The following is a 27,259-nucleotide window of genomic DNA, read 5'->3' on the forward strand; positions in this document are numbered from 1 at the left end:
GATATCAAACGGACTTGGTCAGTTTATAAATATCTGTTGCATATCATGGATTCCTAACAGCAGTTGTTAAACATGAGTGTCTGAAAAAGGCCCAAAATATCTTTATATCAAGTGAGCCACCAGATATTGCGCTTCTCCATGTCTCTCATGAAAGACTACAGTGAGTCTTTGATGTCTGCTCTGTTGAGAAGAAATGTTCTAATTTTCTTTATCTCATAAGAAATTTTAAAATCAGTCTGCATAAAGTTATTGCATTCTCTGTAGTCTTTCGGCAGCTTTATCTATTGCGTTTCACTTCATATCCATCATATTAGTTATGCAGGAATGGATTTCAACAGGGCAAATCATTGTTAAAAGATAACAATGGGATTTTGAACTGAATTCTCTCCATTTTTGTGTAAAAGCAGAAAAAAAACAAGAACGATAGTCAGTGGTGTTAACAATGCAGTGATTTAGCATAATTACACTGATCTCTTTGTTATGAAGCTCTCAATCATCTGGCACATGTTATTGATCCAGGCTAATAACATGGATCAAATAGTAATCACTGAAAATTATTTGCAATTACATGTGAGCAGGACACACAGCACAATAAAATCAATAATCATAACATGTGAGGCAGATAAGAATCTCCAAGACTACCGGGTAGTAAAAAAAAAATCCCTCTTGAACCAAACTCTAACTAAATGCATATCAAAACAAAAACACCTTTCTGGCAAAGGTCATATCTCACCCCAAAATCAAAAGAAAGATATCAGAAATCATAGTTTACTAAAGGAAATTAGGCCTATTCCATACAATTAAGCAAATTCTCATTACTGTACTGTGATGGATAGACGGATGGATAGATTGTACTATTAAATAGTAAACTATTTATACATCATGTATAACAGTAATGTGTATTTGGAAAGAAAATGTGCTTAGCATAATTGCCATAAACATAATGTCAAATGTACCTGCAAAAATAAAGAAATGCTCTGAAATAAGCTCCACTTTCTTGAAGCAAAAATATAATTCCTTTACTTTTTCCCTTATGATTGTAAGGAAATATTTGAGATTGTTATTGTTTTCATGCTTTCATGAGATGCACTGTAAAAGTCACCATACATTTAGTTTTTTCACAAGACCTGAAGTATCACCCACTAGATACACACATTTTATGCTTCGCAACAACTTACATCATACATTTGATATTTGCACCAATAACTTTGAGGTGATGTATAGACAGATTTACATTTGATTTTCACATTTAACATCCACCTCTCACAAAACCAAATTTCCTAAATGTAAACAGACGCCCACTGTCTGAAAGATTTTCCCTGACAGTATAAACCTTCATTTACATAAATGCTTTTGGCATACTTCTTTCCCCCCCAAAGCGACTTATAGGGCATTCAAGGTTGGCAAGGTTGGTGTTCCCTGGGAATCAAACCCATGATGACTGTTATGGATGCGGACGGAGGCAGACAAGGGATGAGGATCCAAATGCGGGTTTATTGACACGATTGGAAACAAACAGACATGAACAAACAAAACTACCACGATGGGCAAAATGAAAACAAAACACGAAAACACAGGAACTGGGAACACGGGAACACAGGCATGGGAGCGAACATCAACAATATTCAACGAACGACAAGGTAATGGAGGAATGGGCAGGGTTTATATACACACAAGGGCAGGATGATTACCAACGATAAACAAGTGCGAACAATGACACAATGGAACATGGTGACGGTGACACGGAACACGCGGAACAGACAACCAGGGATCGTGACATAACCCCCCCTCAAAGGATCGGATTCCAGACGATCCAAAACAAAACATACAAAAAAAAGAATCGTCCAAGGAATGAGGGAGGGACTGGCAGACCATGGAGAGCACACGGGGACACCAGACAATCCAAGGAGGGACAAGGGGGCAGATAGGCAGACCAAGGGGGCACAGAGGGCAGACGGGCAGTCCAAGGGGGCACAAGGGGCAGACAGACAGTCCAAGGGGGCACAGAGGGCAGGCAAGCAGTCCACGGGGCACAAGGGGCAGGCGAGCAGTCCACGGGGGCACAGGGACAGGTTCAGGGGGCCTGGGAGGCGGCCAAAGGACAGGGACAGGTTCAGGAGGCCTGGGAGCTGGCCACAGGACAGGGACAGGTTCAGGAGGCTCGGGAGGCGGGGCCCTAGAAGGCTCTGGAGGCGGAGCCCTGGAAGACTCGAGTGACTTGAGGGGCGAAGCCCTGGGAGGCTCGGGAGGCGGAGCCCTGGGTGGCTCGAGAGACTCGAGAGATGGAGCCCTGGAAGGCTCGAGAGACTTGAGAGGCGGAGCCCTGGAAGGCTCGAGTGACTTGAGCGGCTGAGCCCTGGGAGGCTCGGGAGGAGGAGCCCTGGAAGACTCAAGAGACTTGGGAGGCGGAGTCCTGGGAGGCTCAAGAGACTTTAGAGGCGGAGCCATAGGAGGCTCGGGAGGAGGAGCCCTGGAAGACTCGAGACTGGAGAGGCGGAGCCCTAGGAGGCTCGGGAGGAGGAGCCCTGGAAGACTCGAGAGACTGGAGAGGCAGAGCCCTAGGAGGCTCGGGAGGAAGAGCCCTGGGAGGCTCGAGAGACTTGAGAGGCGGAGCCCTAGGAGGCTCGAGAGACTTAAGAGGCGGAACCCTGGAAGGCTCGAGAGGCTTGAGAGGCGGAGCCCTGGAAGGCTCGAGAGGAGGAGCCCTAGGAGGCTCGAGAGGAGAAGCCCTGGGAGACTCGAGGGGCGCTGGCTCTAGGACAGTCCCGGCTACTGGCGCTGGCTCTTGGACGGTCGAGGCTACAGGTGCTGGCTCAGGGACGGTCGAGGCTACAGGCGCTGGCTCTTGGACGGTCATGGCTACTGGCGCTGGCTCTTGGACAGTCATGGCTACTGGCACTGGCTCTTGGATGGTCGAGGCTACAGGCGCTGGCTCAGGGACGGTCGAGGCTACAGGCGCTGGCTCAGGGACGGTCAAGGCTACAGGCGCTGGCTCACTGACATCGGGGCCTAAGGGCTCTGGCTGGTTGACCGTGGCTGAAGGGGGCTCAGGCTCGCTGACCGTGGCTGACGAGGGCTCAGGCTCGCTGACCGTGGCTGACGTGGGCTCAGGCTCACTCACCGTGGCTGACGTGGGCATAGGCTCGCTCACAATGACAGGCGTGGGTGCAGGCTCGCTCACAGTGACAGGCGTGGGCTCTGGCTCGCAGACCGGAGCAGGCGTGGGCTGGGAGGCGGAAGCCCGTCTTCTCTTCCTCCTCCGGGCAGACGAAGTGGACCGTGCATGCTCACTGACCAAGGCAGGCGTGAAGGGACGAACCACGGGCGAATGGAGGGTTACCACTGTGGGAGGAGTGGCAGGGTTCTCCTCGATGACGCCCACAGTGAATGGCGAAGCGCAGACCAGCAGAGTCTCCTCAATGAACTCGTGGAGCGTCCAGCCGCGCGTCGCCGGTGGTAACCGCTCCTGGAGCACACAATTCAGGTTGGCCTGGAAAAACACCACCAGGGAGGAGTCAGGGAAGTCGGTGGCACTCGCAATCACGAGAAAATCGCGGATGTGGTCTTCCACCGGACGGTTTCCCTGCATAAGGCTGAGCAGACGGCAGCTTGCTTGTAAAACCGCTGGATCCATTGTTTTGGTCGTTTGTTCTGTTATGAATGCAGACGGAGGCAGCCAAGGGATAAGGATCCAAATGCGGGTTTATTGACACGAATGGAAACAAACAGACATGAACAAACAAAACTACCACGATGGGCAAAATGAAAACAAAACACGAAAACACAGGAACTGGGAACACGGGAACACAGGCATGGGAGCGAACATCAACAACATTCAACGAACGACAAGGTAATGGAGGAACGGGCAGGGTTTATATACACACAAGGGCAGGATGATTACCAACGATAAACAGGTGCGAACAATGACACAATGGAACATGGTGATGGTGACACGGAACACGCGGAACAGACAACCAGGGATCGTGACATAACCCCCCCTCAAAGGATCGGATTCCAGACGATCCAAAACAAAACATACAAAAAAAAAGAATCGTCCAAGGAATGAGGGGGGGACTGGCAGACCACGGAGAGCACACGGGGACACCAGACAATCCAAGGAGGGACAAGGGGGCAGATAGGCAGACCAAGGGGGCACAGAGGGCAGACGGGCAGTCCAAGGGGGCACAAGGGGCAGACAGACAGTCCAAGGGGGCACAGAGGGCAGGCAAGCAGTCCACGGGGCACAAGGGGCAGGCGAGCAGTCCACGGGGGCACAAGGGGCAGACAGACAGTCCAAGGGGAGCACAAGACGGGGACTGGGTCAGGTGGCCTGGGAGCTGGCCACAGGACAGGGACAGGTTCAGGGGACCTGGGAGGCGGCCAAAGGACAGGGACAGGTTCAGGAGGCCTGGGAGCTCAACAATATTCAACGAACGACAAGGTAATGGAGGAACGGGCAGGGTTTATATACACACAAGGGCAGGATGATTACCAACGATAAACAGGTCCGAACAATGACACAATGGAACATGGTGACGGTGACACGGAACACAGACGGAACAGACAACCAGGGATCGTGACTATGACATTGCTGACACAATTCTCAACCAGTTTAATACAGGAATTATGTGCTGCTGGATGTATTCTCTCTGTGGTTTTCATATAGAAAAGGTCAAATATCAATCACTGATATAGAAATCATTCATAAAATGAAAATGGATTACATAAAGTATATATATATATATATATACACTACCGGTCAAAAGTTTTGAAACACTTATTCTTTATTATAATTTTAGAATAATTGTAAAGTCATCAAAACTATGGAACAACATAAATGGAATTATGGGAATTATGTTGTGACTAAACAAAGTCCAAAATAAATCAAAACTGTGTTATATTTTAGCATCTTCAAAGTAGTCACCCTTTGCCAGACATGTACTCTTGACATTTTCTCAACCAATGCTTTTTAAACAGTATTGAAGGAGTTCCCATCTATGTTGGGCACCTATTGGCTTTTTTCTTTATTATTTGGTCCAAGTCATCAATTTCAAAAACTTTTTTTTTTTTCATAAAATTTCAGTTTTATAATGAAACAAATTAATATGGTGGCACAATTATATTTATGTCTACAAAACAAATTTCAAACATTTAAGCATACGATTTCAGATCAAAAGATTTTTAAGATCATGAGAAACATTTTAGTCAAGTGTTCCCTTTACAAAAGGCTTCACTACGATGTTGCGCTGCTAAGCGCTACGGGGAACAGCTCTTGCTGTGAGCCAAGCTGAAATAATGTGTGAAACACGTCAATGAACATTGACCGGAATTTATAGCCTCGGCTGATGTAATTATTAGATGCACCTGCGGCCAGGCTATAAATGGACATGTCACCAGGTGTCGTCAGAAACTCTTTTTTCAGAGCGATTCTGTTTCTGTGTGTTTCACACACGCTGTCAAAACTTTCTTTCCTCTGTTAGGAGATATAATCAGACAGTGTGCAGTGAACGTTGTTCTTTTCTCTTCTGTTTGGAAAATATTATATATATATATTTCTAAAAAAGAGAGAATGACTGAAAGCAAACGGTGCGTGTTCCCTCTTCTCGCTCTATAGCTGAAGACGACACACATCAGTTTTTGCTGTTTGTTTGGGGGTAAGAGCACGCTGCTCTCGCGTTGCAGCAGGGTGGGTGCGAGCACTGCGATTTGCTTTAACAGGCAGAGTGCGTCGTGCTCGCCTCGCTTGCTTCCGGAGTCAGCACTCTCGAATGGATTTGGTTGAGGAGCAAGAGACGGGTTGATCCCTTTCTCTCACTCTCTCCCCAAACCCAGCTGTTCCTTCACATGATCTTGACGCTTCTTCGGATCATGAGGTGGATCGCGATTTTCTTCCCGCCTCGAGCTTTCCGTCTGCGATAAAAAATCTACGGAGGAATTGCTCGATGTTGTTACTCGTGCGGTTGCCAGATTGGTCATGGCCACGAAAAAGAGACCCCCAAACGCTCCAAATTAGGGGATAGATTTTATCTTCCAGTCTAAGAAAGGGAACGCCTCATGGGTTCCTTCCTTCTTTGATAACCTCCATGAAGAGCTTTTTCGCTCATGGAGAACCCCTAAAAAAATAAAAAAAATAAATATATATATATATTTTCTTCCTGTGTTCACATACCCTCGACGCCATTATATTCGACTATCGTGGGTGCTGAGGCACGGCAGTATTCAGTGATGCTTCGAAGAGACGCTATGGCTATCTCTCGCCGGGCTCGGCATCGTCACTTAAGAAGCCCTCTTTCCCCTCAAAGCCTTGTAGGACAACCTCCACTTTAGTGGGAAGGGCTTATTAAGCAGCAGGTCAGGCTGGTGCTGCTCTGCACACTATGCTGCTCTGCACGCTATGCTGCTCCTCCCAGGGATTGGTGACAGTCTCGCGCCCTCGAAGCCCCTCCATTCCCGCAACCTCTTGGTGTTTCGGGTTGCAGAGGCTTCCGTCAAAATTGGGTGTTTTCGCTGTTCCTGTATGTTATACAGGACGCGAAACACCCGACAACCCCTCAACAGGAAGTGTTAAAATATAATACCCACCTCATAGATCCCGGCAGCGTGGAAACTTCTGCCGGATGAATTCTTTTCTGTGGGTCTTATAAGGGTGTCAGGATTTAATTCACTCGCCGTTTTTTCCGTGCTTCAACAGTATGTTCTCACTACTGTGAACCGGATTTCTTTTTTATGTAAAAAGAAAAATCAATCTCCTGGTTAAAGGGGCCACGGTGTGTGTTCCCCTTCCAGAGAGAGAGTTAGGCTATTACACTAAATATTTCCCGTTTCCCATGGAGGGTGAGGGGTAGCGTCTGGCTTAGATCTTAAAGCTTGAACTACCCGTGGGTGTTCAAGTCCAAGATGATGCCTGTTAAGACGGTCGTGTCTCAAGCCCTACAACTCATTTGGCTGGTCACCATCGATCTTATGACGCACTTCTATGCTTCATTTAGAAGTTCTGCCACAACATGGAAAGTTCCTGAGGTTCACTTCCAGGGGCAAAGTCTTCCAGGGTCAGGTTCTTTCTCTCAGCCTAGCCCTTTTTACCCGCACATTCACAATGCATGATGTAGCGCTGGCTCCTTGCGACTCCGGGGCATCTGCATTCTGAATTATGTAGACGACTGGCTGATCCTAGCGCAGTTCCAGGAACTGGCAGATCAGCACAGGGACATCGTCTCAGCTCATCTGTTTCTCTGGGGTTGAGGCTCAACGCCAAGAAGAGCGTACTCTCTCCCACTCAGAACACTGTCTATCGGCGCATCGTATGGAGTTCAATCTCAATGCGGGCACAACTGTCTCCCGCTAGTATTGAGTCCATTTAGATCACCATGAGCAAAGTCAGGCTAGGGCAAGGTTGCACTGTTATCAGTATCAGTGATTTCCAGGTCTCAGGGCGAAGGCGTCCACAGTGATCCCTCTGGACCTTCTGCTCATGAGACCGTTTTTGTTGTGGCCAAAAGCCAGGGATTTCATCCAAGGGCCAAAACCCCTAGGCTAAATAGGGTTACGCGCCTCAGGCTTCGTTCCCTTTCTATGTGGTTCAGACCCCGGTTTTCTGCCTTGGGTCCCACTCTAGGTGCGTCTTGTTGTCGCAGGCTGCTAACGACAGACGCTTCCCTGATGGGCGGGGTAGCGGCCTTAAGTGGTCGTCCAGCTTAAGGGGATAGGAGGGTCGTCAGCTCGGTTGTCACAGTCACTGTCTCGGGTTGATGGCTGTATTTATGGCCCTGAAATACCTCCTCCTGAGGCTGCCATGTCTTGGTGCGGGTGAACAATGCAGCGGTAGCCTCTTACATAAATCATCAAGGAGACCCACGTTCTTGTCAGCTGTATTTCTGACACGTTGGGTTCTCCTTAGGGCCCAGGGCAAGCTCCTGTCACTCAGGCAGTTATATCCCTGGATGCCCGTATATTGGAGCAGATTTACGGTCCAGACAGAAAATACCAATGGGGGAGTTAAGAACTCCACCCTAAGGTAGTAGTTGCCCAGAGTTCACCAGCAAGGGTTTTTTGCCTCTTACTGATAGCACCGCGCTGGCCGAACAGGGCTTGGTTCTCGGAGCTAATCTCTTCCCTCGACGGCTCGCCTTTGGTGGTGCCGAACAGGAAGGATCTTCTGTCTCAGGCACAGGGCAATATTTCATCCCTGCCCCAAATTGTGGAATCTTTCATGTTTGGCCCCTAAGGGTACCAACTGAGGGACACAGGGCTCTCTCCTGAGGTTATCGAGACCTTTTTAAATGCCGGGCTTTTTCCACTTGGAACAAGTTTGGGTGAGATGTTAGGGCAGAAGAGGACCTCTTCGCCTCTATGAATAGCGCAATGTCTCCTCGACTTCTCCCTGAAATCACCCAGCCCCCTTGGGTCTGGACGTTAAAACACATACATGACCCAGAATGCGTCTGTATGCGTTTCTTTCCCCGGTTTCTCTGCTCCCGGAGTCTTGGCAATGTTCACCAGCAAGGGTCTTGCCTCCTATTAATGGCGCTGCGCTGGCTGAACAGGAAATGGTTCTCGGAGTTAATATCTCTCCTCGACGGTTCGCCTTTGGCGATTCCGATCAGGTAGGACCTTCTTTCTCAGGCTCAGGGGGCATATTCATCCCCGGCCCGAATTGTGAATCCTTTCATGCTTGGCCCCTGTAGGGTACCAACTGAGGTTCACAGGGCTTTCTCCTGAAGTTATCGAGACCATTGCAAGTGCTAGGGCTCCCTACCTTGGAACTGATCTGGGTAGATTTTACAGGGCAGAAGAGGACCTCTTCGCCTCTGTTGATAGCGCAATGTCTCCTCTACTTCTCCCCGAGTCACCCAGTCCCCCCCCCTCGGGGGTGCTGTTCATGGTGGCGCATACATGGCACAAATGCGCCTGCATGCGTTTCCTTCTAAAAAGTTCAAATTACAGAACCTGCTAACTGCCAGTTTGCTTCAGTTCTGGATTTTCTGTGGAAAGAACTGTCAGCGGGCACTTGCCTCGCCACTGCCAGGTTCTATGTGGCCTCCACTTCAGCTTGCCACGCCTTGGTGGGCGGGGTGCCCTCTAAGAGGCATCCTTGCTAGGACCTCTTCATAGGGTAAGACCCCCCTTTTTTAAAACCTCTAGAGTCAGCGTTTGGTAGACTTCTGACTCTCAAGATGGTTTTTCATATGGCAATTACGTCTCTAAGGAGACTTGGGTACCTACAGGCTCTGTCTCTTTTGCCGGCCTGTTTTGAGTTGCCCCAGGTAGGACCAAGAGCATTCTTTGCACCCTCACCCTGACTACCTGCCCAAGGTGCCTTTCTCGACCCATGGCCAGTCATTCTCTAAGCCTTCTGCTCCCTGCCGTTTGTAATGCCGGAGCAGCTACGACTACTCAGACTTTGTCCAGTCTGTGCCCTTCAGAATTATGTCCACCGCATTTGCTAGTGGCGTAAAGTCAGGGCAGCAGTTCTTCACTTTGAAGCCGCGACCGGGTTGTCACTTTGGGTGAGGGACCTACTGCCTGGGCCTACGAGGCGCGTGGTCAAGCTTCGCCAGTAGGTTTTAGGGCGCACTCTTCCAGAGGGCTCTCCTCCTCTAAAGCCTTGGCTAGAGGTCTCCCTCTGCAGCAAGTTTGTGGTGCGGCAGGTTGGTCCTCTCCGCGCACATTCATTAAACTTTATAGTTTGGATGTTCTTGCCACTCTTGGCTCTTACGCCGTTTTGAGTTGACACCGAACAAGATTGTGGTGCGGCAGGTTGGCACTCTCCGCACACACTAATCACATTTTATGGTTTAGATGCTTTGCTACTCTGGGCTCTTATGCCCTTGAGTCAACATCTCAGCTCATGCCTGAACAAGTTTGTGATGCGGCAGGCTGGTCCTCTCCGCTCACATTCATCAGTTTTTATGACAAGTTTGTGTTGCGATAGGGTTCTCTTCGCACACATTCATCAAACTTTATGGGTTAGATGCTTTGCTACTCTGGGCTCTTATGCCCTTGAGTCGACATCTCAGCTCATGCCTGAACAAGTTTGTGATGCGGCAGGCTGGTCCTCTCCGCTCACATTCATCAGTTTTTATGACAAGTTTGTGTTGCGATAGGGTTCTCTTCGCACACATTCATCGAACTTTGTGGGATAGATGCTTTGCTACTCTGGGCTCTTATGCCCTTGAGTCGACATCTCGGCTCATGCATGAACAAGTTTGTGATGCGGCAGACTGGTCCTCTCCGCACACATTCATCAAAAAATTAATGGTTTAGATGTTTATGCTACTCCGGGCTCTTATGCCCTTGAGTCGACATCTCAAGCTCATGTCTGAGACCTCTCGCGTTTTTGTGAGTACACTGCACAACCATAGGGGTCCGGACAGCCCCAAGCGCGGCGGCGTGGGTATTGCGTTCCTCAGTAGCGCTTAGCAGCGCAACATCGTAGTGAAGCCTTTTGTAAAGGGAACGTCTCGGGTTACATGTGTAACCCTTGTTCCCTGAAAAAGGTGGAACGAGATGTTGCGCTGCTTTGCCGCACTGGGACGTCCCAGGACTGCTCTTCAAAAAGGAGTATCTGATGACACCTGGTGACGTGTCCATTTATAGCCTGGCCGCAGGTGCATCTAATAATTACATCAGCCGAGGCTATAAATTCCGGTCAATGTTCATTGACGTGTTTCACACATTATTTCAGCTTGGCTCACAGCAAGAGCTGTTCCCCGTAGCGCTTAGCAGCGCAACATCTCGTTCCGCCTTTTTCAGGGAACAAGGGTTACACATGTAACCCGAGACGTTTCAAAGGTTTTGACCAGTAGTGTATATGAAATATTAATAAATAAAAAATGTATCCCGAGTAACAGTTTGACCACAAACAATATCAGCATCATGCATATTGAACTATCCATTAATTAAAGTGGCAAGTTCTTTAAGTATGCTCAAGGAAGTATCAAACTATGCAGCGGGTAAATCTGTGTGAACTTATTCCGTGCCATTCCTTATTTTCAATTTTAAGCTCTCCTGCTCAGCATCCGCTAATCTTCCAATGGCATCACACTGACTAATCACAGATAATGGGTGGATTTGAACCACAGAGTTCCTAATAGGCACATCGGGGTGCCGGATGACATGGAAGGTAGAAAAAAAGGAGGTAGAAAAAAAACTGCTAATCTGCTGTAGGGATAAGGAGACTTGGTTAGCTCAAGACACTAATCCCACAGTCCAAAGCATAGGTCTTCAAAAGTCAAGTCTTCTATAAGGTAAATCTAAGATTGGTTACTGCGAATCAGTGAACGCACATGATAAAAATGCTCAGTTCTGAAGAATATTTGGATTTCTCTTTCTCTTTTGAAGTAAAAGAGTTTGATGTAGACCTACTTTAACTTTCAGAACTCAATGTTCCATTCCCAGTCCAACTAAGCTGCAAAAACAGGTCCTTGAGATATCTTAATGAAGTCATAGCCATGAACACACTGAACATACACTCACCGACCACATTATTAGATATACTTGTACACCTACTTATTCATGCGATTATCTAATCAGCCACTCATGTGGCAGCAGTTCAGTGCATAAAATCAAGCAGATACGGATCATGAGTTAATGTTCACGTCAACAATCAGAATGGGGAAAAAATGTGATCGCAGTGATTTTGACCGTTGCATGATTGTTGGTGCCAGATGGGCTGGTTTGAGTAATTTGTGTAACTGCTGATCCTGGGACACAACAGTCTATAGAATTGTCAGAATGGTGCCAAAAAACAAAACAAAATCCAGTGTGCAGCAATTTTGCAGACAGAAACACCTTGTTGATGAGAGAGGTAAACAGAGAATGGCCATACTGGTTTGAGCTGACATAAAGTTTACAGTTACTCAGATAACCTATGCAATGGGTACAGGCTAGAGTTACAGACTGGAAAACATAGCCTGGTCTAATGAATCTCGATTTCTGCTGAGGTGCACAGATGGTAGACCCACTGCAGCCTCAGTTTTCTGTTTTTGGCAGACAGAAGTGGAGCCCAACGTGATCTTCTGCTTTTGCAGCCCATTCACCTTAAGGTTCGACGTGTTGTGCATTCTGAGATGATATTCTGCTCACTACTATTGTACAGAGCGAATTTCTGAGTAACCGTAGCCTTTCTGTCAGCTCGAACCAGTCTGGCCATTCTCCGTTGACTTGTCTCATTAACAATACGTTTCTGTTTGCAGAACTGCCACTCAATAAATGTTTTTTGTTTTTTGGCACCCTTCTGAGTAAACTCTAGAGACTGTTTTGTGTACAAATCCCAGGAGATCAGCAGTTACAGAAATACTCAAACCAACCTATCTTGCACTAAAAATTATGCCACAGTCAAAATCACTGAAATAAAAAACAAATCCCAATTCTGATGGTTGATGTGAACATTAAATGAAACTCCTGACCTATATCTGCTTGATTTTATTCATTACACTGTTGCCACACGATTGGCTGATTAGACATTGCATGAACTGTGTTAGTATGCCCAGATTATTCAATTATGTTGTTTTTACAATACCACAATTGCCAGTGTGATATTGCTTTCAGACAGAAATTAACCAGTTAGTTCATGCATTTGTTTTCCGCCAGCAAAAAAATGGTTTCAAAAGAAGCCAAATCATTAAGCACTGTACTCTCAGCGCTCTCATTTTCCGGTTTTGAACTAGTGGTGTTTTCGATCGTGAATGAAAACCTTTTAATGAGCCATTAACTCATTACCTGAGTGTTATACCTACTGATCTACTGGTCACTGAACAAATCAGTAAATGAAAACAAAATGAACGAGTTAAGCATCCCAGTACAGGAAAAAGTTACATATGGTCTACATGACATTTTAGAGTAGTTAATAATCAGCAAATCAGCCTAGTTATGTGCTAATGGAAATCTCCTAAACGCCATCAGAAAGAAGACTTCTCAATCATTATAAAGAACTTTACGCTTCATAATCTGCTAAAGAGACAGCATTCTCTTGCCCAGAGTCCAGGTCTAAAGATCACCTTTCAATCTTGCAGCTTATTTATCACACTTTGCTGTTTTGAATCATCCTTGTTTTCTTATTAATTTTCTCGTTGAACATCCAATCTCATGTCTTACTCCCTTGTTCTGTACAGGTCTTCCCACTGGTGGCCTTTGAGTGCTTTTTTTTCTTGTGAGTGGGAGTCTGCACAGAGACAAGGCTCTCACACGAGCAAAATACAAAAGATCCTCTTTGGCAGATGGAGGGAAAAGCCTCTTGAGGAGCCCACAGACAGGGGCTAGGCTACAGCTGTGCAGGAATCACGTGGGGTCGTGGTACTATGGTGATGGTGAAAGGGATGTGTTTCTGTATTGCAACTGCCATATGATATTTGTTACAGTGTATCATTGGATTGCAATGCAAGCATTCTAATGTACCTATTACAAACAGCCAATCAATGTTCTAAATTCTGAAAGATCAGACAAGCTAAAGACCTGGATGTAACGCTTTGTTTTTCTGACAAAGCATGAAGCAAAAAAAAGAAAAACTCAAACCCAAAAATGTTCCTGAGAATCTAGTCTTTGAAAATAAGGGAAGCATTCCCACCAACTCTACCATTATTGTCCAACATATAAAACCTCCACAAAAAAATGTGTCATGGTTTTAAAAACCAGTTTAAAGCAAGTTCTGGTCACAGAAGTAGGTACTGACTAAAGGGAAATTCCCCTTTCAACTCCACATACACAGCCATGTGCTCTCTCTTAATCTGAAACTGTGGATTTATAAAAACAATTTGGCTGTTTTTCTGTCATTTGGATGATGGAAACTGGAAAAATATGGAAGAGGAATATGATGGAATGCAAAAAGAGTTTGGTCATCAACAGAGTGTAAAAATCCCATTCATTTTCTCCTTACATCATTTTTTTTAACTAAACGTATAGCCTCAACCTTTCAAAACAGTCCTACCATGACCGCCGAGCTTTGATATATACTGCAGTAGAAATCAGTGTGATTTCAACTTTATTTAAAAAATAAATCCTGTTTAACAGCCAAATTCCCAGGCTACACTACCCATAATCCTGAACCTTAATCCACCAATCAAAGAAGTGGCATTTATCATGGAATTGGAAATTGCAGCAAAAGAGTTCAGCAGCAACCGCCCACCCCTCATGAAGCACTGCAAATGGCAAAATGTAGTCTTCCTACACTCTAAACTGAATATATATCTGAATATTTTGTAATAAACTTAATATACATTATTTAAACTTACAATATTGTACCATTGTTTTTATTTAATTAAGTTATTTGCAAGGTTTTGTGGGATGATATTTCAATCACTTATAGAAGAACTGAAGTACACAGTTTTTTACTTTTGTTTCTCTGTTTCAGATTTACATATACTGTTCTGCTCAAATCAGTGTTTGTAATGTTTTGATTCATCTCAGAGATGGTTAGTTTGGTTCATGGATCTTTATTGAAGAATATTTTGAATCCCTATGGAGAAAATCAAAAAGAAATACTTCCAGAACCAAGTCAGTTGAAAAAGTTTTATTTAAGATTTATTTTAAATGATTTAGCTGTTTCTGTGCCACTTTTTTGGCCAAACTAGCCTTAGAATTATCATTGAGATAACCAATAAATAGAGTAGAGCTATCTGAGGACAAAGTATGCTTTTATTACTATCATGGTACTATGGTTATTTGCTACATGTCAGACATTATACCACATATTATTCAGTATACATTCTCAATCATTAATAATTCTATACTGCAGCAAGACAGTTCAGCACAACTCAATAAGCCTGAAAAAAATGACCCATCTTCATGACACATGATCAGCGAACAGCTGCATTTGCCGTTAAAGTGCATTATGGAAGGGGAAGGTCATCAATCATGTTATTCTGAATAATTCACATGATTCTCTGCATATGTGCCTGGCCTTGTCATGCTTATAAGTAGAGGATGACAGTGGGTGGCTGAATCTGTTGTGTTGAAAAGGGGGTTGGGATTGTGTTGTGGGGATTGTGTTACAGAAGCAAAAAAAGGGACACTGGGGGGATGGGACGGAGGAGAAAAATGGGAATTCAATTGGGTGGAGGTCAGCTGTTTCTGTGACAATATTTGGTGAAACTAGGTGTAAAATGATCTGGATCAAGTATCCATTTATCCACTTGTATAGCCAATAAATCAAGCTAGCTATTTCTAAAAAAAAATCCAATGCTCAGTCTCATTCTGATCTAAACCAGAAAGAACAAACAGACACTCACATACATTGTGTCCTGTTATAATTGAACGGACTCTTTTTTCGCAATTGCACAAGGAAGTGTTGCATTGCACGGATGCAATAATTGAAGACTGCGTGACTGTTCTATGTTGAGAGCAATTTAAATAAGCAGTCACAACAGTCAATTCAACAGGCGCATGATGCCATGACACATTCATTATTTAAGAAAACAAACCCTGTCTTTGACCTGTTTTAAGCTTATGGCCTCAAGAAGGCCAGCATGAGGCAAGACATGCAAACCCAGTGGGAGAGTGAGTTATGAATTTGTAGGCTAATGCATGGACTGTTCTTGAATTGCAATGAACCCTTAAATGAATGAACAATACATGTCATGTTGCGAATGTCTGGCTGGATGAATTCCACAATTTTTCTTTTCCTTCCCTATGCTCCTAAAACTCTCAAATCAGAGTTTCTAACATTATCAGCAGCTTACACTAGATCAATGAAAATAATCTTGTTAAAGAAAGAGTTTGATTCTGGTCTTCCAACACTTAAATGCTAAGAATGATTATGAACAATATTGCTAAATAAATTATCTGAATGTTAAACTATTGAAAATCAAAAGAAAATAACAGGGGAGTCTAGATGTCACATGAAAGTTTGTCACAAGAACTATATCTCATTAACACCTTGTTCAAACTGTCTCAAATTAGAGTAATTTCTGTGTATGTAAACCAAACTAAAATTCCAATATCATCAATGTTGTAAACAAGCAAACACAACAAAACCACACTGACATAAAGTACATTAATGTGAGGAACTGTGGTCTTATCACAAGTTTATTATTCATAAATTTCAGGTCGGGGCAAGCTGTGTTTTAAATGTTGTACTTTAACAAATTAATTAACTATAATTTTTTTATTTGTTTTTTTATGTTACCATTTACATTTTTGCAGTTTCATAAATCACAGGAGTCCTGTTTGTTTTACTGTTTAAATGTAGCTGTAATAGGCTATTTAATGGCAGGTTACCATTGTGACAACAAGCGTGACAACATGTCCTGATCTTGAGACATATCACACAAAGTCAACATGTTTTAATCTATCGGTAACACTTTACAATAAGGTTGTATTCGTTTACATGAATTAGTATGAACAAACAATGAACAATACACAACAACCCAGCTGTTGAGGTACATGTCCCGCTTTTTGTATTTTTGAAATGGTTCTCAGTGCGGACAAATTGTTGGATTTATTTGCCGAAAGAAGGTGTGTTATAAAGATACCGTTCCATAATAAAAACGGGACAGCTTATATGACATAACTGCTATTAGATGTCATGTTAGCCTCGTTGCTTTGGCTTTGCTAGCCTATAATGCCCACTGGATCATGAATAAGCTTGTTATTAATTTTTTCAGATTTTTGACTGATGCAAACGTCTTCTTCAGAATCCAAAATATGTCTCCTACATGATTCATTTAGTTCATAGCCTTTAACACATTGACTACACTGAATGCAAGCGTTGCGTCAGCGGACGCTAAGTAGACACAAAGGCCATTTTACATAACGGACATCATGGGCTTCAGGGCTTCAACACATCGCTAAATGCAAGAGTCACATGTAGCAGTGACCTACACATGAAAAGCGCTGGTGTGCATGGTAAACATGGAAAATATGTATTTGAATTTATAGTAAAAGAAAACTTGGATATTTGATACATTCATTGCATCAAATATTAAAGAGCAGTAGTTGAACGTCCTGGGGTGCTTGAGGTGAGTTTAAATTAAAAACACTAAGGTAACTATTAAAGGAATAGTTTACTCTAAAATGAAAATTCTCTCATCATTAACTCACCCTCATGCCATCCCAGATGTGTATGACTTTCTATCTTCTGCTGAAGACAAACAAAGATTTTTAGAAGAATATGTCAGCTCTGTAGGTCCATACAATGCAAGTGAATGGTGTCCAGATCTCAGAAGCTCCAAAAAGCATATTAAGGCAGCATAAAAGTAATCCATAAGACTCCAGTGGTTTAATCCATATCTTCAGAAGTGATATGATAGGTTTAGGTGAGAAACAGATCAATATGTAAATCCTTTTTTACTATAAATCTCCATCCCAACCAGGTGGCTGAATGTGAAAGTGAAATCGTAGATTTATAGCTAAAAGGACTTAAATATTGATCTGTTTCTCACCCACACCTATCATATCGCTTCTGAAGATATAGATTTAACAATTTAACCAGATTTATGCATGCTGCATTTGTGTGCTTTTTAAAGCTTCAAAGTTCTGGTCACCATTCACTTGCATTGTATGGACCTACATAGCTGAAATATTCTTCTAAAAATCTTTTTTTGTGTTCAGCCGAAGAAAGATTGTCACATCTGGGATGGCACGAGGGTGAGTAAATGATGAGAGAATTTAAATTTTGAGCTAAACTATCCCTTTAATGTATTATTAACTAAATAAAATTACCATGAACAATTGTATCTTTTAAAATGAACATTAACCAAGATTAATAAATGCCATTGTTTTTTGTTAGTTCATGTTAATAATGTTAACAAATAGAACCTTATTGTAACGCCTTACCACTGTATCTTTTTCTGGACATTAACGGTGGAAATGTTCAATAGCTTTTCTAAAGTGTGTGACTTTATAAAACTTGACTTTCATGAATAAAATATTCACTGGAGTAATAGGTGTATGACAAAAAGCCTAGTGCAAACAATAGAGCAAATTTAATCAAAAGAAGTTAGGCTATTATTTTAAACCTAGTCAAGTAATTTATTGCTAATGCATCTGAGCTCATTGTTTGTTTTTGATTTGTTCCTAATATCACAGCTTTTGACCTGTTGTTTTGTGTCTGCCCTGTTCACATCTCTGTCATTAAACGTTACTCACGGCAGTTCTCCTCGTCGCTGTTGTCCGAGCAGTCATCATCATCATCACATCTCCATATGGTGGGAATACATCTCTTATTGTTGCACTGAAACTGTCCATCCTCGCACTCCGTTTCAATGCCAGTTTCAGCACCTGCATGCGTAAGACAATCTCGGTCAGTGCCAAAAAAAAACAAATGATCGTATCAAATGGGCGCAGTTTTATTCATCACTTCACAATAACAATTGACTGAACCGAACGAATTCAAAGCAGATTTGCGTCTGAGTAGCAATTATATTTCAACAAGCCCATGAGTGCAATGAGAACATGAAGAAAATAGCCACATCGTTACAGTTTCAGCGTTTTCAGTGCTGTTATGATTTTTCAAACAAACCAAAAAATATCAAAAGACCAGTGATGGTTTCAGTAAGGAAAGATGTGTGTAATACGCAATGGTGTAATAAAGCCCGTATATAGTATCAAGCGTGTTTAGTGTGCACGGGCCACCACGAAAACCCTTCATTCAGACCATTCAAGAAATACTACCAATAATTTGATTGAACAAGAATATATCAAACCTTTCGTTGAGTATAATTCCGACAATAGAAAATGAAAAAATAATAATTTCCCAATTTCTGTCCACATTTCCGAAACGGTTTGGAGTGTTCATCCACAAACAAAAGCGTGTCCGGATGGCGTCGGCACTCCTTCACAGCATCTCCTATAGATTCACTGGCAGTTTGAATCAATGACGATATCAAACGTAAGCGGAGCACTGGCGGTAAGAATAATACTGAAGGGGCAGTGTGCTATCAAGCATCAATTACTACATACTACAGTCAAGACAAGACACTGAAATGTATTTGAAAGTAATATAGACTAATTCAAATTGTCATTGGACTGATTTCTGAATTTTGAGTTAAATTTTGAGGTTTTGTTGTTCCTTTTTACATTTTATAATTATTTTGCATTACTTTTCACATATATTTATACAGTTAATGTGTATGTTTACATTGACACATAGAAAAGGCTTGTAAAAATCTACCTTGGATAGACTGATAAATTCAATTGCAAAATGGATTGCTGTGGACTGTTTGCTAATGATAGCCTAAAGGCACAGCCACACATACATTTGAAGTCAGAAGTCTACATACACCTTAGCCAAATACATTTAAACAGTTTTTCACAATTCCTGACATTTAATCGTAGAAAACATTCTGTTGTCAGAATAATAGTGCCAATGAGAATGGTGCCAAAAACAAAAAATATCCAGTGGGTGGGCAGTTCTGTGGACGGAAACGCCTTGTTGATGAGAGAGCTCAAGACTGGTTCAAACTGACAAAGTCTATGGTAACTCAGATAACCACTCTGTACAATTGTGGTGAGGAGAATATTATGTCAGAATGTTATTCTGAGATGCGGTCTGGTGCTGTTTTGGCAGCACGAGAGGGAAGGTGCATGAATAGCTCATTTAAAAAAAAGAATGAAACATAAATACACATTCTTCCTCTAGGTATGTTCATTTGCATTCCTTTATCAATTAATCATGCTAAAGCAACATATAGGGAAAGAAAAAGTAAGAGATGATCAGTTGTTAAATTTCATTAATAATAACCCTTATTATATACAACACTTATTAAGATAATGGGGTTAGGTGACCTTGTAACAGAGTTACAGTAATATTCACTGCATCTGTGGCACTGTGCCAATGTGAACAATTCAGTCAGTCAAAACTAGGCCACAGCCATCCTGACAGGATAATCAGTCATTTTAATAGCAGTAAGATGGGGCAGATCTCCGCCTCCCCAACCGCTTACTTGTGTATTCAGCCAATCACAACAAAGCATTCAATAGGACAAATGTACAGGGGCAAAGACCCTATTGTCATAAACTTGCTGTATTCCCAGATTATGGAAATCCACGTTTTACAAAATTGCCAGGGGGGGTTGTGCAATGTTAATTTTCTAAGTTTTAAAAGGTTTGCTCAAAGTAGTTAATTGACTATTAATTTGCATTTCAATTAAATGAAGGGTACAAACTTGCAGGCTGTTGCAATTGCCTAAATTTGACATCAGTTGTTCCCAGATGTGTTTAAAGAGGACTCAGGAGCCAAAGGTTCCACTGGTCGAGAAAATTATTGTAGTTATAATTCATCTAATCCATGTGGAAAACAATCTACAGCTATGGAACAAATTAAGCAGCCAAAAGACAGTAGTGTTTTACTTTATAAAGCTCTGTACATAGGCATTGCTATGAAAATGTCATGATTTGATCTGAATATTTGGGGTTGTGTCAGAGCAGGCTTTACCTGCATTTAATATATGGTAAATTAATCTCTTGTAACAAAACATTACTTCGGTTTAGGACAGAGATTGCAAGAATCTTGGTGTGCAAGATTCATGTTTGGTTATTTACTTGAATATATATGTTTATTACTGTTTTCCATCAAGTATGATTAATTAAGATTATTGTGGACTTACTTTCTGCTGATCGAACTAAAATATACAGTACTGTGAAAAAGTTTTAGGCACTTGTGACAAATGTGAGGATTTCTTCAAAAAATAACGACATAAAAACTTTTCATTTATCAATTAATGCCATACAAAGTCCAGAAAACATATAAAAGCTAAATCAATATTTGGTGTGGCCACCTTTGCTTTTAAAACAGCACCAGTTCTTCTATGTACACCTGAACACAGTTTTTCTTGGTTGTTGCAGATGGGATGTTCCAAGCTTCTTGGAGAATTCACCACAGTTCTTCAATCTATTTTGGCTGTCTCAACTGCTTCTGTCTCTTCATGTAATCTCAGACTGACATGATGTTCAGTGGGGGGCTTTGTGGGGGACATGACATCTGTTGCAGGGCTCCCTGTTCTTCTATTCTAATATTTTCTATTTGCAAAAGTAATATTTGTGTCAAACATTTATATTTCCTATTGACACACTAAAGCTGAAGATATAAATAACCATCTTAAGATAAATGCTTTTGTGAAACATCTTATGTGCCTAAAACGTTTGCACAGTACTGTTTTAAGTTTCTCTTAACCTTGTGTGACCTGGCGTACACATGCGTGGACTTTGTAGTTTGGCTTCCCTACATGCAGTGCAGAATTAAATTACATTTAAACTGACAGATCTCAGTTCAGAAGACTCTGTGCTGTCAGTAACGGTTAAAATTTAGACATACAGATTGCTTGCATTCATGTGACAAAACAACATGGCACTAAACACAGCAGAGTTTGTCTTTGGGAGAAATGACAACAAAACTATATCTGGTAAGAAACCTAATTAGGTTTTTACACTGAAACCTGTTTGAGGCAAAAGGGGTCTCTAGTTTCATCTAATATGCCATTTAAAAAAAATTAGTTATTTATCATGAAACACCAAACTGCTAAACACAATGTACACTAATGTGTACAAAAAGCACAGGGTTTTCATAAGAAATCCTATATTTACTGTGCATTTTCTGCAAATTTGCTTTCTGAGATTTTATTAGGAGTTAGGATGAAAATACAGCACATTTTGAAACAGTGCAGATAGACAGCACACTGGAGGATAAGCCTAAACAGGGAGCAAGGGAGCTTCCTATAGCTCTCCTATGAAGCCAAGTGCATTCAATCCAAACTTCTTATCAAAAGTTTAGTTTCAGGCTGCAGATGATGTTTGGACCACTCAACATGTTTGGCAGACATGGGACAATGTTAATCAGTACATAGATTCAGAATTTATCATGTATAATTTAATTTGAACATGGTTGACTGGATGAGGCCATTACTTGTATCAGAATTAATTATGCTAATTTCTAACTTGTAAAATGCTTCAGCACTGGCTATCACTTGTTTGTTTGACAGTGCAGAGAGAGAACATTGAGATTATGTTACCAAAGTAATACATAAAAGTCAAATCAAGTCATCATTTTTATTTTTTATTTATGCTTTTCCCAGTAAACATTGTTCCAAAGCAGCTTTACAGAAAATCATCTGTAATGTCTGTAACATCTCAAATACATCAATAACCAACACTCCTGGAAACATAATAAACAATTTGTTAAAAAAAAAATCTGACTTTCTATAGCTTATATTATTTAAGATTTCACAACTTAGTCCTGCTGTCCACATTTATTTATGTATTGCTTGTTTATTAGGTGCAACTATTTCAACAAAATCAACCTAATATTACACACGTAAACACTTTTTTTTTTTTTTTTTTTTTACTGTATAGCAGTTTTACCTTCTTATTTATGTACCGTTAAGTATGTTCATCTAATTTCCAATTAATTTCCAATAAAAGAGGACAATCTGATTTACATCTGATCTGATGTTCGTCTTCATTTTAAATGCTTTTTATGGTTTCTACTGTGGTGTGGTCAAATAGCCTTCGCCAACCTTCATATTTCATTTCATTTCATTTGGATTGAGTGTCTTAAAATAAAAAGTGGGCCCTACATGCTGTTAACTGTAAAATGTTTCGTCAGGTAACCTAAAAATATGGTAAAAACTAAAGTAATCCACCCCCCAAGTCAGAAATAAGACTATTTAATACCAAACCAACCTCACATAGTAGACCAAAGACAGTTATTTTAAGATCAGGCAGACATAACACCTGCACATGTTCAGTGTAGGGGAATTCCACTGTGAGAAAAAGAGCAAGTCTTGATTGTCAATCATCAAATCATCGCGTCACGTGAACGCGTTTTTTTTTTTTTTAGCCAATTTCAAATATTTTACACATAGTCCACTGTACTGTTATGGTATTGTTTTCGCAAACGTTCGAAAAATGTATTAGAATTTGACTAATTTGAAATTTCTCAAACTGGATTTCAAAAAGGATGGTATCTTCCGTCATGGCAAATATTCCAAAGGCACTAAATGATCGAATTACCGTTGAAAAAGTCGCGCGTAGCCCGAAGTGCGCCAGATGTCGAAACCACGGCTTCGTAGTCCCGTTAAAAGGCCATTCGGGCAAATGTCAATTCAGGTCGTGTTTGTGCTGGAAGTGCTCTCTCATCGCCGAGCGGACGAAAATCCTGGCGTCTCAAAGACGTATCAAAAACGTTGATGGAAACGAATCACCGTACGCCGAGAGCGCGGCTGCACAACTTCCAGGAAATGCCGCGCTAATATGTGGAACAAATAATACTTCAGCTAATGGAGTGAACGGTGAAACAGTCAGCGCGAATTCAAGAAAGGAGAGTGAATTTAAAGCGCCCGTTAAAACCTACACTGAACTCCACGCGACCGCTCCGGTAAGCACGTACGGCCCCATGAGTCCCAGTGAAGTGAAGACATCGGCGGGACTGAGCGCTCCAGACGAAGCTCTCAGAGGTTTGTTGTTCTTGTTAGTAAATACTTTTCCACCAATATTTATTTCATCTGAAAGTCAGACATTTTTCTGGTATAAGTCACATTAAATAGTAAAGTTAAAAGGGGTATACATTACCCTACTCTTATTTACACAAATGGAGTAATAAGTTATTAAAACGTCATCAACAAACATTTTATAAATCTTTAGCACTGTATATAAAAAAGTGACAAGTGTTACCGTAAGCGGTTTCTGCCTGATCAAGCCCTTAAAACTAGTTTTGTTAGTGTCACCTAATGTACATAAAGCGTATTTGACTTGAATAAAACCATTTAAAGATGTTACCACATCAAGCACATTTGTTTTTAAACTTTTTTTTAGTCAAGGTCAAGATTTTAGGTTTTCATAGGGAACATAACCAGTCACAATATATTTTAAGATGTTGACCATTCCTTTAGTTTTTTTTTTTTTGAAGTTCATTTAGACGATTTTGCAAATAGTTTTGTTGTTGTTTTTTAAAGATAATTTTTAATTTTAGTATAAATATTTTTTAATTAAGTCTCTTAATTAAAAAATCTCTTAATTTAATCAAGTCTCTTAATTAATATGAGGTCATAAAACTGCATGTATAATAATTATACAAGACTTTCTATAATTAAAAAAAAAAAAAAAAAAAAAACATTAACAAACTTGTAAGATCTATATAATGTAATAAAAAATGTTAAGTTCTTTGAAAGTTTCACCAAATACTGTTTAAACCAAAAAATTCACAGAATCTTTTCCGGGAGAATACATCATTACAGAGGCGATTCCGAGGCACATTTATCCAGGAGATCTGTTTGCAATGCCTCTTCCAATGTACTCACATTACCCGGACAGATACATGTACCCCGCTGTGCTGGTAACCCTGAGATCACCTGCACCTGGGGCCTTCAGGGAGCCCACTGGGTTTCTCCCCTCACCACCAGGTTCATTGTCTCACCAACTGGAGACTTGTGAATCGCAGGTAAGTTTTACAGGCATGATCTGCAATGGCACCCATGTACTGCAAATGTCTACAAACTAAACTGTTATTAAGAAAAATGCAACATTTTGTGTACAGCTGTGGCCAAAAATATTGACATTGACATACATTTTGTGTTTCCAAAGTTTGCTGTTTCAGTATTTGTAAATAATTTTTCACATGTTTCTATGGTATACTGAAAAACAATGATAAGCATTTCATAAGTTTTAAAGGCTTTTATTGGCAAAAACATTCAATATATGCAAAGAGACAATATTTACAATGTTGACCCTTGTTCTTCATAACCTCTGCAATTCGCTCTGGCATGCTGGATATCAGCTTGTGGGCCAAATCTTGACCGATGGCGATACATTTTTGACTTATTAGTGCTCGGAGTTGATCACAATTTGTGGGCTTCTGCTGGTCCACTTGCCTTTTGAGGATTGACCACAGGTTCTCTATGGGATTAATATCCAGGGAGTTGCCTGGCCACAGATCCAACATTTCAAAGTAATGATCTCCGAGCCACTTCATTATCACTCTTGCCTTGTTTTCTTTTTAGATTAGATTCAACTTTATTGTCATTGTGCAAAATACAAGTACAGAGCCATTGAAATGCAGTGTGACATGGTGCTCCATCATGCTGGAATATGCACGGATCATCACCAGATTGCTCCTGGATCGTTGGGAGACGTTGTTCTTGCAGGACGTTTTGATACCATTCTTTATTCATGGAAGTGTTTTTGGGCAGAATTGTGAGAGAGCCCACTCCCTTGGATGTAAAGCAACCCACACATGGATGGTCTCAGGATGCTTCACTGTTGGCACGACACAGGACTCAAGCTGTGTTCACACTGCCAGCGACATTGCGCGAGACAGAGACACCATCCCGTTAATTTTCAATGAGAGTACAGCGACTTCCGGCGACGCGAGCTGTCGTGACCGTTGGCGACCAGATGTGGGCGTGTCCAGTGACGTGACAAAGTTTAGCAAAGTTTAACTTTATTCAAATGAAGAGCGACTTACGGGAGCGACAGCCAATATGAGAGAAGACGGTAGAGCTCACGTGATCCTTCTCTCTCTCTCTAAGCTCCAGCAGTAATGGAAAGATCAGGGGACCCACCCTCTGCAGCAGCTCATCAAACTGGGTCCTGTCAAGCCTGAAGTACTGCTGGAACAGGACTTCATCCAGCCGCAGCTTCTGCACCAGCCGGTGGTACTCACCGTGCTGACTCAGAGATTTAATGTTTTGGGGACCCAGACGCATTTGCAGCTTCATGGTAGCGTTCACCTTTTCTTCTCTGGACTATCGATTTTCCAGATGTCCCAAACAGTCAGAATGGGGCTTCAGAGAAAATAACTTTGCACCAGTCTTCTGCTGACCAATCATTGTACATCCTGCAGAATTTCAGTCTGTCCTTGATGTTTTTCTTGGAGAGAAGTGGCTTCTTTGTTGCTTATAATCCAATCAGAATGATAGAGTGATTTCACCTGACTAGTACTCGTTCACACTTTCCCAGGTGCTGCTGATAAGATTAGTGAAATTATGTTAGCTGGTCATTTTATGTGACATTTCGGTTTTTGTGGTTTTGCAATTATTTAAAATGCATCTGATCACTCTGCACAATAATCTAGAAACAATGTGAATCAACACCACAACAACTGAAGCAGAAAACTTTGCTAAACACAAAATGTATGTCACTGCCAATACTTTTGGCCACAGCTGTATAGGTTACTTGGACAGCCACAAGACACTTTCTGAAAATCACACCTTTAACCCATTTCAAGATTTTTCTCAGACTATGAACTTGAAAATGTTTCCATTTAAATTATTATTTTTTTTAAATCACACACACACACACACACACACACACACACACACACACACACACACACACACACACACACACACACATATATCACTGTGCATAATTTTAGGTACTTAAGATGTTTCACAAAAGCATTTATCTTAAGATGGTTATTTATATCTTCAGCTTTAGTGTGTCAATAGGAAATATAAATGTTAGACACAAATATTACTTTTGCAAATAGAAAATATTAGAATAGAAGAACAGGGAGCCCTGCAACAGATGTCATTTCCCCCACAGAGCCCCCCACTGAACATCGTGTCAGTCTGAGATTACATGATCAAATAGATAAATAATTCAATCTATCAAAATAGATTGAATAACTGTGGTGAATTCTCCAATCTTGGAGATCTGCCAACAATCAAGAAAAACTTTTTCCAGGAGTACCTAGGAGAATTGGTGCTGTTTTGAAGGCAAAGGTGGTCACATCGAATATTTTTTACATTTTTTTTAAGTTTACTGGACATTGTATGACATTAATTGATAAATGAAAACTTTTTATGTCATAATTTTTTTAAGAAATCCTCAATATATACATTTTTTCACAAGTACCTAAAACTTTTGCACAGTACTGTATATATATATATATATATTTTACAATAATAACCCATTTATTTGAGGAACCCTCACATTTACACAAATTACACATCTATAGATATCTTGGCATTGGTCATTGGTACACTGGTTCTCTTTAGTTTTTCTAAACAGCTTACATTGCTATCAACTTAAATAGTTCACCCTAAAATGAAAATTAGTATCATTTACTCACTCTCATGCCATCCCAGATGTGCACTTTATTCTGCTAAACACAAATTCACATTTTTAGAAGGATATTTCAGCTCTGTAGGTCCATACAATGCAAGTGAATGGGTAACAAGATTTCAAAGCCCAAAAATGCACATAAAGGCAGCATAAAAGTAATCCATATGACCCCAGTGGTCTAATCAATGTCTTCTGAAGCGATATGATAGGTGTGGGTGAGAAACAGATCAATATTTAAGTTTTTTTTTTTTTACTATAAATTCTC

The 27,259-nt window shown here is 41.5% G+C and overlaps 1 protein-coding gene across 3 annotated transcripts in view; it reads right to left on the minus strand.

Annotated features, from left to right (window-relative positions):
- The window catches only part of LOC127648772 (low-density lipoprotein receptor-related protein 8-like), a 189,246-nt gene extending 170,463 nt beyond the window's left edge, over positions 1–18,783 (minus strand). For all 3 annotated transcript variants that reach the window (XM_052133528.1, XM_052133529.1, XM_052133527.1), the window contains exons 1-2: positions 18,639–18,783; positions 18,082–18,213 (exon numbers count right to left, since the gene is read on the minus strand). In XM_052133528.1, coding sequence (XP_051989488.1) covers positions 18,082–18,213; positions 18,639–18,705 — 199 coding nt within the window. In that variant the 5' untranslated portion in view covers positions 18,706–18,783. The remainder of the gene's footprint in view (positions 1–18,081; positions 18,214–18,638) is intronic.
- Positions 18,784–27,259: the final 8,476 nt, after the last annotated feature.

This window comes from Xyrauchen texanus, chromosome 9 (assembly GCF_025860055.1).
Source record: "Xyrauchen texanus isolate HMW12.3.18 chromosome 9, RBS_HiC_50CHRs, whole genome shotgun sequence".
Taxonomy (NCBI): Eukaryota; Metazoa; Chordata; class Actinopteri; order Cypriniformes; family Catostomidae; genus Xyrauchen; species Xyrauchen texanus.